Source organism: Ricinus communis, chromosome 5 (genome assembly GCF_019578655.1).
Source record: "Ricinus communis isolate WT05 ecotype wild-type chromosome 5, ASM1957865v1, whole genome shotgun sequence".
In the NCBI taxonomy this organism is placed as follows: domain Eukaryota; kingdom Viridiplantae; phylum Streptophyta; class Magnoliopsida; order Malpighiales; family Euphorbiaceae; genus Ricinus; species Ricinus communis.
This window is the reverse complement of record NC_063260.1, coordinates 30,549,757-30,562,551: the sequence shown is the minus strand read 5'-3', so window position 1 is coordinate 30,562,551 and position 12,795 is coordinate 30,549,757. Positions and strand designations below refer to the sequence as shown.

General features: G+C 36.3%; 2 protein-coding genes and 1 non-coding gene across 3 annotated transcripts; all 3 read right to left on the bottom strand.

Moving 5' to 3' along the window:
- Positions 1-320: 320 nt before the first annotated feature.
- On the bottom strand, positions 321-5,860 carry LOC8289823 (isocitrate dehydrogenase [NADP], chloroplastic/mitochondrial). The gene is made up of 15 exons (XM_048374569.1): positions 5,429-5,860; positions 5,047-5,090; positions 4,818-4,927; positions 4,155-4,192; positions 3,842-3,919; positions 3,033-3,086; positions 2,847-2,948; positions 2,671-2,759; positions 2,488-2,591; positions 2,285-2,353; positions 2,098-2,213; positions 1,676-1,710; positions 1,442-1,584; positions 983-1,105; positions 321-574 (listed from the first exon to the last, which is right to left on the bottom strand). The coding sequence occupies exons 1-15, from the start codon at positions 5,700-5,702 to the stop codon at positions 481-483; spliced, it is 1,473 nt and encodes a 490-aa protein (XP_048230526.1). The 5' UTR covers positions 5,703-5,860; the 3' UTR covers positions 321-480.
- Positions 5,861-8,287: 2,427 nt separating this feature from the next.
- On the bottom strand, positions 8,288-10,971 carry LOC125370221. The gene is made up of 2 exons (XM_048375173.1): positions 9,490-10,971; positions 8,288-9,286 (listed from the first exon to the last, which is right to left on the bottom strand). The coding sequence occupies exon 2, from the start codon at positions 9,079-9,081 to the stop codon at positions 8,548-8,550; it is 534 nt and encodes a 177-aa protein (XP_048231130.1). The 5' UTR covers positions 9,082-9,286; positions 9,490-10,971; the 3' UTR covers positions 8,288-8,547.
- LOC112535688 lies at positions 9,936-10,069 on the bottom strand. Its single transcript, XR_003079768.1, has one exon. It is a non-coding gene; the product is annotated as a small nucleolar RNA Z247 (small nucleolar RNA).
- Positions 10,972-12,795: the final 1,824 nt, after the last annotated feature.

The following is a 12,795-nucleotide window of genomic DNA, read 5'->3' as shown; positions in this document are numbered from 1 at the left end:
TTTGGATAATCAAGACAGAACTATTCAATTTGAAGTCTTCGGTTTAAGTCTTCCATTTTAGTACAAGTGGCAGCCTACATCATCAAAGACTTCACTCTTACACGTCGCCACAACATCATTCAAGGCCATGACCAGTGGAAGCAGCACCAGGCCTCTTTTCCGGAAATTCCTTCAAGCTACAGGGATTAGTTTCACAAGAGGAGCTTTCAGGATCTGAGAAGCTGTATTTTTAAGGAAATCAAAATAATTCAGGAACAGAATAGAGAGACACAGGACATGTATCTATATTATTAAGTTACAAGTTGCCTCCGCCAAACTTGTAAACATCGCCAAGTTTTATAAAGAAAAACTCGCAGAATTTCCATTGACAGTCAAACCAAGTATATGTTACGTGCCAAAAGAATCAACCATCCTTATGAGTATTCTTTATTTACTGATTTTGGTTTTGTTTGGGAATAGAGTACAGATAGAATATTTTGATTACACAACTGCAGGTTCCCGAAGCTTTGACTCCAGATTCTGAGCAACAGCATCAATAAATTCTTCCGTGTTCAAATAAAATTCTCTTGACACCCTGCATGTATCAGCAGCATCTCAGCAATTATCCCCACTCACTAAAACTCAAAGTGAAAGGTTTACCAAATTGGAGAGCTACTGTTCTGTCCAATTCAATTACCATAATTATACAGATAGACCAGTTTACACGCAAGGCCACATATATGGAAAACAACTTAAAGGGGAGCAATACGAGAACAGCTCAGGGAACTGATGCTCCTGTACCGTGGCTTGGAGAATAGAGGATATAGCTACTTAGATGGGAGGGCAGATATACTAAGTTACAACTATTTGGAGCGAGTCAATGAAACACTATGCAACTTCTTGAACTTAGTGATCGTTGACATTTATCCACCAAAGAAAAGAAAATCCCAAGCAATTGAATCAAGAATTGAGCATAGAGAAGGGGCAAACAAGATACACTTACTTAGGACCGTGGATCAAAATGGCAAGGTCTTTTGTCATTTTTCCTGCTTCTACTGTCTCAATGCATGAACCCTCTAACTTGTGCACAAAATCAAGCAACCCTTCATTCTTATCAAGTTTGGCCCTGAGGAAAAAGGTAGAAGTAAATTATAATTAAACAAAGATTAATAGATATCTCCAGTAAAGCAAAGTAAAAATCTGAATAATGATTTGAAATCTACAGTAAATATGGAAATAAATGCCACATAACGTTCTCACGAGATCATGATTCAAGTTCAACATTCTCACATCAATAATAGTCAACCACCCAAATGCTTAATAGTCAACCACCCAAATGCAAAGGCAAAACAAGTGAAAGTGTCATGAAGAGTGTACCACTAGAACCAAACTCTGAATTACAGCAAAATAGATTTCCAAAATGAAACATATGTATCATTTCAACAAAACACAGTAAAATTACCTATGTTCTAATCCTCGTGTCCATGCAAATATTGAAGCAATACTGTTTGTGCTAGTTTCTTGTCCTTTCTGAAATAACCGGAAATGACGAGTTACAGTCCCATGAGCTGCCTCAGCTTCTAGTGTCTTTCCGTCAGATGACAACTGCACAGTTTGCACTTATCATTATGTCACACAACCACAGAAAGAATAACCAGCTCAGCATTAGCTGAGAAATAAATAACTAGATACGGACCAGCACCGACGTCATGAGGCCCAATGAGCCAAATCCTGCAGAAACAAACTAAATTTAGAGAGGTCAACTAAAAATACATAGTGAGTGAATACTTAAGGTCATTTCTATCGACAACAGAAGCACTAATTATCTATTCACATTGGCACTTGTTATGCCTCTTCAAGTCAGTAAAAGAAAAGAAAAAAAAAAAAACTATTGATGGACAAAAGTTTTAATAGAGTCCATTTTTTTAATAGCTATGGGTTCAACTTTCATCTCAGCTTTTCTTAGAATCACCACAAAACTGGGAAAAAACACCCTTTTTTAAAGAGAAGATTTTCCTGTCTGGAGTAAAATAATCTGAGATGTGCCTATTGGGCATTATTAGTGCTCTAGACATATGTGTAATTTAAAAAAGGTAAAGAGTGACCAATTTATAGCACCTTGAGCAAGTAAATCACTTTGGACATCTCCGTCATAATTTTTGCAAGCCCAAACATAGCCACCTTCACTCTTTACAGCATAAGCAACCATGTCATCAATTAGTCGATGCTCATACCTGAAGACAGAGGCTTCCATAAATCATTTAATCACAATGAAGAATCGAACATAAGACGTATTTATGCATACCATATTGAATGTTCCTCAAACTTCTGCTTCCACTTCTCTTCATATACCTCCTGGAAAATGTCCTTAAACCTATGAAAACACTGCTTGTAAACTTATTGCGCTTTTTCACTTTAAAAACTTCGGACATTCAGCTGATACACCAACAGAGGCGAAATTGTAGAGGCATGAGGTATGAGACGTTCACTGAAACAAGAAACAGTTACCTGCCATCATATTTCTTCAGAATAGTGTTTTTGGTGCTCAAGTAAAGGGGCCACTTCTTTGCAAATGCTAGTGACATTGATGACTCGGCAAAAGCTCGAATAGACTGATCAATAAAAAAAGATCAGGAAAATTTTTATATATTGCAGTGCGCATCTTCAGGTATATGCATGAATAAGACAAACCTGATCAACATTATACATAGCAAGCGCTACACCTGGGCCCTTAAAATCATAAACATCAAGTTCCAGTGGCGTGTTGCCATCCTCTGGTACTGCATAACAAAAGAAGCATGTAAAGAAACTAGTGCCTTAAAGGAAAGAAGCATTTTAGCTTTGAAATAGACAGGTTGAAAGCTCACCAAAAATCATTTTAAGTTTTCCTGGCCCTTTAATAAGTGTATCTGTGGCACGATATTGATCACCAAAGGCATGTCTACCGATGCAAATGGGTTTCTTCCAACCTGTAGGCCTGTTTATAAGTACTGAATAATGCTTCACATCACAAAATACGTACTCATGCTTGAAGAAGGGGCAGAACATATTACCAGGAACAATTCTTGGAATATTCAGGCAGAGAATAGGTTCACGAAAAACAGTGCCTATAGAAGTAAGAAATCCTTCCGTTAGAAGCATTCAAATAAAGTTTTATCAACAGATCGTAACATTCAAGTTTCAGCAACCACATCAAAATTGGACAGTAACAAGATAAACAAAAGTGCCTGCTCTGCAAATGCCATATCCATGCCATACACATGCAAATAAGATGCCCCAAAAGTCAATAACAAAGACCATATAAGAACTTCAATTTTCTCAGCTACAGTTTTTCATCTCTTATTACACCGATAAAAGTGTCTGCTGTAACCTAATAAACTGAAGGTCATTGAGAACAAAAAAATGTTCTTGTATTTATTTCAGCAACTACCCTTGATAATGCCCTCCCCCCAAAACCATCCTAGCAAAAATTAAGTAAATGGAAGAAGTAGATTTAAGAAAAGAAAAACATTTTGATACATGAATGTTGCATTTTGAGATGGTTGTTTAGTAAGAACTAAGCTTTCATAGAAATCAAATCAACATGGAAAAATTTGCCAGAAGGGAAAACTAACAGTTAATCGATATTTCTTTCTGTCCACTATTTACGAACACCCTGTTTATAGTGGGCATAACAGATAGTCAAAATATAATAAAAGTAGAAACTTCAAAAGCAGAAGATATAATCCTATGGTGTTCTGCTGTTCTAAAACGTTAGTACTAGTTTAAGTAGTAAGATGCTTTCTCTATAAATATTGTCGAATATTCAACCATTCTTGATATAAAACTAAAATCAAAGCGATATTATTTATCAATAACATACCATTTAAGATGTTTCTAATAGTGCCATTTGGACTCCTCCACATAGATTTCAGGCCGAATTCTTTAACTCTGGTCTCATCTGCAGATTATGGCATAAAAAAAATGAATAGTACTTGATGCTACATAATCACCATCAACTAAAATTATTGTAATGCACCAAGAACATCGCTTTTAAAATTTAATCAAAGAGCATATCTACCACTAGTCCATTACATAAACTAGAACATTCAGCAAAGTCAGCTTCTTCCCAGAACTAAAATTGCTGTGATCAAGATAGATGGCAAAAGAAGAGGATAATGGACAATATAACACACCAGGAGTTATTGTAGCACATTTTACAGCAACATTGTACCTGCAGCACATAATAAATTAGGATGAAAAATCAAGCAAAGCAAGACTAAGCATCAACTCGTCACCAAAAAAACTAGCAGAGATAACTTCAGTTTCATCCTAATCAGAACCTTTCTTTTTTCCTTTCTTCCTTTGTTGCATTCTAATAATATGTTGCCATGTGGTTATCCACATAGGTATTTTATGAAGAACACAAAAACCTGATTTTCATTTACGAGACAAGAATCCATATAGAAAAATATGATTCTAACAATTTCATCAAACAAGGTACTAAAGTTACCAAGGGTTAAACTTTATAGTACTTATTAACATAAAAAAATTTCCCTGTCTTTAAAGTGGCAAAGTAAACCATGCAGTATTGGTTTTGAACTTTTACAAAACTACAATTACAGTCGTTATGTGCACCAGCAAATCAGCAAACTTTAATTTCGTCTGCAGCAAACCAACTAATCAGGCCCTTATCACGCACTTTTAAACCTTATTAATTGACTAGAATCAACACTTGAGTTGCCTTGTCACCTAAGTAGCAAACAACAATCCAGGTGCTCAATTATTTACAATTCAAGTTGCACTGCCCCATCCATTTTATCTTGCAATGAAAGCATAAATTTAGAATGAAAGCTTACTTAAGAGTGGCCTCTGCACTTTCTACAGTGACCTTATCATCAGTAGCATCACGATTCAATATCCCCAAATCGAAATACTTAATATCCAAATCCAGGTAAGGAAATATAAGCTGCAATCACCAAAACAAATAGTTAAAGCTACATGTTTATTTGCATATATAATAAAAAAAAAATTGGAAACTGAAAAGGAAAAAGAAAAAGGTTAGATAGGACAAATATGAATCAATACCTTATCTTTTATCATTCTCCAAATGACCCTTGTCATTTCATCACCTAATCAAATAAGAATATCATTGAGCGAACCTAAACTCACTTATTGATTAACAAGCTATGCCAAGATTTAAACTGATGCAAATAGAGTTAAATTCAATTCAATTCAATATAAATTTAATTAAAAAGGTTTGATAATATTTTAGTTTCAAGATACACCGCTTTCCAAACAACCCAGATTTTACAAGAATTGGAAAAGTTAATCAGCTTTGCATTTTATTTTCACTTTCCAAATAGACCTAAAAGAAATTTCACTTATATAATCCTTAAATAACCACAGTTTTTAATTTAATTTAATATTTTTTTAAGAAACTGAGGTTTTAGGGAGGTTTTAGAAATACCGTCCATTTCAACGATAGGATTCTGAACTTTAACTCGATCAAATCCCGTAGAGGAAGAAGAAGAAGAAGAAGCAAAGCATCGAAGAGAAACGGCGGCGTTAGCGAACTGAGAAGAGAAAGCGAGGCGATTATACTTGCCAAGTCCTCCGTTGAAAAGGAGATTTGAAGAATTAGAAGAGAAACCGCCTTTGAAGGCTATAGACGAGGATTTGGCAGGCGATAACATCTTAGCGCTGGACATGGCGAGTAATCGGAGTTTAACAGTGGTTAGCATTCGAGTGAAGTGAAGGAGAAATGAAGCTTGCGTCCAATGTTAGTTCTGGTGTTTTATTTTTGCCTTCTCCGGAATTTGGAAAGTAAAATGCGAGCCTTTTTGTTGTTTACAGCGTTGTTGAGTTTTGATGGCCGTTTTGGTGGGTTTTGCTTTGGAGGTCTGCTGATCTAACTATCTTCTAATTTTAATAACACATTTTAAAATAAATTTAATTTTAGCTTATTACTAAGTTATGCATTAAATTTATTGGCGTAGATAATAGAAAAAACAGCCGAGTCTGTATAAATATATAATTAATTGATATTTATATATCATTAATTATTTATATTAATAATTATAAATTATTTTTAATAAATAGTATTATATATTTATTTATATAGATTAAATCTATTTAATAATTATTAGATATTATAGAAATGAAATTGAAGAAAAAATTTCGTGAGAGTGGCGAGGCTGGGATGAGAAACGACACCCCGTTGCCATTCCGGTACAAGTGATAGTTAAGTAGTTGGAGTCTTTCATAGTAATCTTATCTTGATAAGATGGTGGTACCATGTTTTGTACTTTATGGGATTTGAGTTCTGTAAATCCTTTTCAAGGATTCTCTCGTGTAGACAACAAGAAAACTACAAGGCCATGTATGTGGAGAAAAAAGAATGATTCATGTACGAGACAACAAACTAATTGATATGATTGCTTCATTATTCTTTACAGAAACAGCAATGATATGCGGCAAGGCAAGGCAATTAATTTGAGGGTACGGACACAGGAACTTTCGTATTCTTTTAATAATTTTATCGTTTTAGAAATACGTAATTTATGCATATATATATATATATATATATATATATATATATTTTTATCAATATCAAATATTATACAAAGAAAGAGACTTATTTTTATAACCACCAGCTTTTAGTGTGGTGGCTAAACATTTAATATCGAGAGTTGAAATATCGAGTTAGAAACCACTCTCTTTAAATGCAGTTATTTGTTATTTTCTAAAATGAAGATTTCCTCTAATCCCTATAATGTAATAAACTAAAGTAAAACTTTGCTATAGATTGGCTGGACAAATCTCAGCATGATAGCAGCTGAGAGAATAGATCATATATGTATAGGAAGAATGTGAGCATTGCCCTAAACAGCAAATGCCAAGAATGCTAACACGTCACACCTACAGGAGTTGTGATCAACATTGGATCAAGAGCACCAACAAACAAAAGACAGCAAAGCAAGAAAAGGATAAGAACAAACAAGAGTAGCCTATAAGGCACATTGACAAGAAGAGAAACTACAGGTCGTTTGTATTCCTTGCTTCAACATCCCCCTTCAGACTTGGCAGTGGTGAAGGTTTCTCTGTCACTCCAAGCTTGTCTCTAAGAAGCTGGAATCTTGAATGGGATAAAGGCTTTTTCAAGCAATCTGCTATTTGGTCAAATGATGGAATATAACGAACTTCAAGTTTCTTCCCAAGAACTTTTTCACGAACGAAGTGAACATCAACTTCTATGTGTTTGGTCCTGGCATGATAGACTAGGTTAGCAATAAGAGCACTTGCACTCAAGTTGTCACACCACGTAACAGAGGTGCTTCGTAAAGGGAACTTTAGTTCTTCCAACGATGACTTTATCCAGGCTATTTCACATGCTACATGAGCTAAGGCTCTGTATTCAGATTCTGAGCTGGACCTTGCCACTACCCGTTGCTTCTTGGAGCTCCATGACACCAGAGTTTCACCAAAGAACACAAAATGCCACGCTGTTGATCTTCGATCTTTTGGGCAGCAGGCCCAATCTGCATCTGAGTAGCCATTAAGGGTTAGAGTGGTGCTGGGTTTTATGTGCATTCCCATGTGCTTCGTTCCTTTCAAGTACCGCATTACCCTCTTCACAGCTTGCCAATGTTCTGAAGTGGGGTTCTGTAAGAATTGGCTCAGCTTGTTGATAATAAAGGATATGCCTAGTCTTGTATGAGTCAAGTATTGAAGAGCTCCAATGACACTTCTGTAGCTTGAGGAATTTTTCAAGGGTTCACAGTTTGTGGCAGTTAAGGTTCTCCCTACGGTAGCAGGATTTGGACAAGGTCGAGCATTCTCCATTTCTGTTCTGTTTAGCAGTTCCTCTATATACCCGTCTGTGTCAAATACATGCCAGTTTCATCCCTTTGAACTTCTATCCCTAAAAGTAAGTGTAATGGAGCCAAATCCTTCAATGCAAAGAGCTTGTTTAGCTTTTCCACAAACCTTTGCAAAGATGTTGTGTTATTCCCACTTACTATCATGTCATCGACATAAATGAGCACAAAAATAACCTGAATGTTACTGTTGAAGTAGAACAGTGGTGAGTCACACTTCGAGTTCTTGAACCCCCAATTCGACAATGTTGTTCTCAGTTTTTCGAACCAGGCCCTAGGGGCTTGTTTGAGGCCATATAGGGCCTTCTTTAGTTTGCAGACATGATTTGGTCTTTGAATGTCAATGAAACCTTCAGGTTGTTGCGCAAAGACAGCTTCCTCTAAACTCCCATTGAAGAATGCGTTGTTAACATCGAGTTGCCTTACATTCCAACTCTTGGATACTGCCATAGACAATATGCTTCTCACCGTTGAATCTTGAATTACTGGACTAAAGGTCTCGCTGAAGTATATTCCAGGTGTTTGATGGAAGCCTTTGGCCACTAACCTCGCTTTGCACCTCTGGAAGCTTCCATCTATCTTATACTTAGTTTTTGAACACCTATTTGTTTCCCACTATATTCATAGATGGTGAGTATGGAACTAGAGTCCATGTATCAATCTTCTTAAGAGCAATAATTTCTTCTTCCATAGCAGACTTCCATGAATTTTAGAGTAGGGCTTCATGGACTGAGTTGGGTTCTTTGGTGCTCTCTTGCTTAGTGGCTGTGTACAGTTTGAAGTCTGTGAACCTTTTAGGTTTGTGAATCCCGTCTTTGGCTCTAGTAACCATTCTGTACCCTTCAACTTCTTCAGGTTCTAACTGATGATCATCTCCATCATCATGATCATGAGTAGATGTGAGGCTGTTATTTGAAGTAGAGTTAGGATTGCTGGGACTGTTGTGGTTTCCCCCTTCAAAGGACAGTCTCACAGGCTGCTGAGGTGAGCTAAGAGCTGTATATTTGTCAATTGATCGAGGTCTTATAGACTCAGAACAGGAAGGTGAGGCTGCAAGTGATGCTTCAATTGGGTCAGTATTGCTTGAGTTGGAAGGAATCGATAATGAATGAAGGGGAGTGCTTTGGTCAAAAGGTGGCACAGGATTGAGAAAAGGCGAAATTATGACAGCTTGAGGATCAGATTGCCTTGTGTTTGAAAAACCAGACTTAAAAAGGAAATTCACTTTCATTGAAGATGACATGTCTGGAAATGTATAATCTTCCAGTAGAGCTCAAACATCTATACCCTTTGTGAGATTCACTAAAACCTAAGGAAACACATTTTTAAAGTGAAATTGGAACTTGTGGTTCTGATATGGCCGTAGGCATGGAAAACATGCACAACCAAAAGTAATATAGACCCTTCTTAAGCTTCCCTTGCAACAGCATTTGGCTCGTTACTTTGTCCTTCATAACACAACCAAATGAGTCAAATTCAACAGCAATATTATTGTGAGATGTCAATTTAGAGATGCTAATCAAGTTTTTCTCAATTTTTGGGACATGGAGAATGTCTTTAAGCATTAACATTTTATCATTATTACTGACAAGGCATGTTGTATGAGATATATCTAATTTCTCACCATTACCAACAACTAGATTAGCTTTACCATTATATCCATTCTTCTGTTGCAAATTGTTGATATCATTGGTTACATGGTTGCTGGCTCCACTATCAGCGTTAAACAGGATCACTCCATGATGTCTGGAGATGCTATAAAAGCTGAAGGTTGGCTTGGCTTGTTCTGTTCTGATGGTGTTCCCATGTAGCCCTTAATGAACCTGAAATAGCAATAGGCTGCTATATGCCCTATCTTGCCACAGACTTGGCATATGAGCCTTGAATTATTATTGAATCTACCCTCTCTGCCTCGAAAGGATCTGTTCCCTCTGAAGTTGTTTCCGATGAATCTTCCTCCATGTTGGTTTGTGTGATTTTGTTGAGAGCTTGACCTGCTGTAGTTGCTGGTATTGCCTGTCCCCTTGTTGATTTAATTGGCAGTTGGTTGACCAAGATTAATAGATGTAATGCCTGCATTCATCTGTTCCAATCTCTTTTCGTAGCTCAGCAGCTTTGCCTGTATTTCCAGCCAAGATATGCTTTCCTTTTCTTGTATCTAGAACACCACAGGATTATATTCGTGTGCATCTAGACCAGTAAGAACTTGTGAGATCAGATCCTCTAAAGGTACATGATGCCCAGCAAGAGTTAGATTATCAGCAATTTTCTTCATGGTTTTCAAGTAATCATTCATGTTCATACCTCCCTTCTGCATCTTTTGGAATTCTCTTTTGTAATAAACAATGTTTGATATGATTTTGACACTAAACAGATCTTTGATAGCATCCCACAGTTTCTTCCAATTTTCGAAACCCATTACTTCATATGCAACATCAACATCAAGTAAGTTATATAACCAGCCAAGGAAGATATGATCATTCACCATCCATTCTTCATACCTGGGGTATTCCTTGAGCTCACTTTTCGCGGAGCCTTCAACTCTTACTTCAACAACTCAGGTGGTGGTGCTTTGGCTCCAGTAATGTATTCCATTCTGTTGCTTTTGATTACTAGGAGTACCATATTCTTCCACAACAGGTAGTTGTCATGGTTCAGCTTGATAGCACAATATGACCCAAGAGGATTTTCTGACGAGCTAAAAGACTTGTTTGCTTCTGTTGCATTAATGATCTTCTCCATTGCATTATCTTTCTCTCTTGTAGAATCATCTCCTTCTGTTGAAGGGTTTCCTGCCAAACTCGATTCCTTACTGGCGCTAGCCATTTAGTGCTCTGATACTAAGTAAAACTTTGCTAAATCTCAGCATGATAGCAGCTGAGAGGATAGATCATATATATATATATAGGAAGAATGTGAGTGATGCCTAAACAGCAAATGCCAAGAATGCTAACACGTCACACCCACAGGAGCTGCGATCAACATTGGATCAAAAGCACTAACAGACAAAAGACAGCAAAGCAAGAAAATGATAAGAACAAATAAGAGTAGCCTATAAGGCACATTGACAAGAACAGAAACTACAGGCCGTTTGTAATCCTTGCTTCAACAACCAGCACATGCTAATTATATCATTATATTTACTCTTACATTAGATTAAAAAGATGATGCAATTCCAATTGATTAAGATTAAAAGAAAACTGTCATAGCCGATTCCCAAATCCCAATGAATTCCTGCCAAGCTGCTATCATCTCCATTTACTTGAATAATGCAAAGTGCCCTATTGCATGTACTATATATGGAAATTGGTGTGAGAAAGTTTTGCCAAATTGTTCCAGAAAAAGAAAGAAGAAAGTTTTTCCAAAATCCACTCCTTTCAAGCTAACCGTCACCATCCCGAAGCACAAAAGGGTACAAGAAATGTGAGAATTTTAATTTCATAGGAGAAATGAAATGCAAGAAACTGTTGCTGCTGCTTGTGATTGTCTTGATGCTTATGCAAGTGCATTTGCCAATTGTCAGCGCCAATTTGAGAAGCTTAGACACCATTTTCTCCAAGAAACCCACAAACACCTTCAACTTTAACCAGGACAGCAGTGCCTTCATTCATCACCAAAGTAGCCATGCTTCTGAAGATGATGAACAGAAGAGAATCACACCAAGTACTGCAAATCCACTCCACAATTAATAAGTTTGCATATCATCGTAACCTTCTTTCTTTTTTCTTCTTCTTTTGCAGTTTAAACTAATAAGTTTTTGACAATTAGAAAGTACAATTTCTCAGTTTGTCTCAGCTGGTTTCTTAACCATGGATTTCTCATTCAGTTTCTTGGATTAAAAGTCCATCTAATTAACAGTTAGCAATTCCTATTCTTTGCCGAATGAAATTATGCATCCAATATACGCGCAATACCCTCGCGATTTTGCACATAATCTCACTCATGTGTACTAATTTTTATTCTCATGACCATTAATCTGCATTTGAAAACTGATTTTAAACAGTGATACCCAAAAAGTATGACTAAAGAGATTCGTCTCTAAACCATTCTCCGAGTGTAACAGCTCAAACAGTTTCCGAGTGTTGAGTTTATATAAAAACAATAAAAAGATTTTTCTTTTCTGAGACAGTGAAAGGCCAAGCGGGGAGAAACCAACGTGGCGACAAGGCACGCAAATTCTCAGTGAAAGGTCGCAGTGTGATTGAGAGAAGCCTATTTGATTGGAAAACTAAGAAAGAAAAGGACCACTAATAATAGGAACTTCCCTTTCAGTCTGTCTGCTCATTCATCAAAGAAAAGAAGCTTTAGTTTCTCTCTTCCTTTCTTGTTCAGGAAGTTAATTGAGGCATCAATTGTCTACTTTCATTAACTCCAATAGAAGGGGCAAAAAGTTATCCGTTAAGGGAATATCAAGTGATTTTCGAAATTGATTCTTTTTTTACATAATGTTTGAATATATATAATGCTTTTTTTTTTTTTCTGACATATGCCTAAATATCTATAGATTAACAAACAAATTAAAATAAAATGATCTTGCAAATATCAATGAAGGACATAGTGATAAATAAAACTGCAAATAAACCAAACCACAGTGCACAAATAATATAAAAAGTGTCGAAAAGAACAGTGTTTGGCAAAGCTACAGATTGCAAAATCAAGAACTCTGTTACCCTCTTCTTTCAACAGAACCCTATAGTGGGCAGGTAATAAAGAAACATCAACTTTTGCTCAGAGATTTCCATTTTTATTGTTTTTTCACTGTGTACTTGAAAACACTCATCATATTATACAAAATATACATTTATATAATTGTGTTTTGTTACCATCAGTTCCCCAGAGATTCTTCTCTACTTTTTGATTTCATTTACTTTGCAACTGTTTTTTTTCTTAAACTTTGGAAAGCCATCTCAAATGCTTTTCTCATTTGTAAAGACAAAGATTCAGAGATGCTCATCCT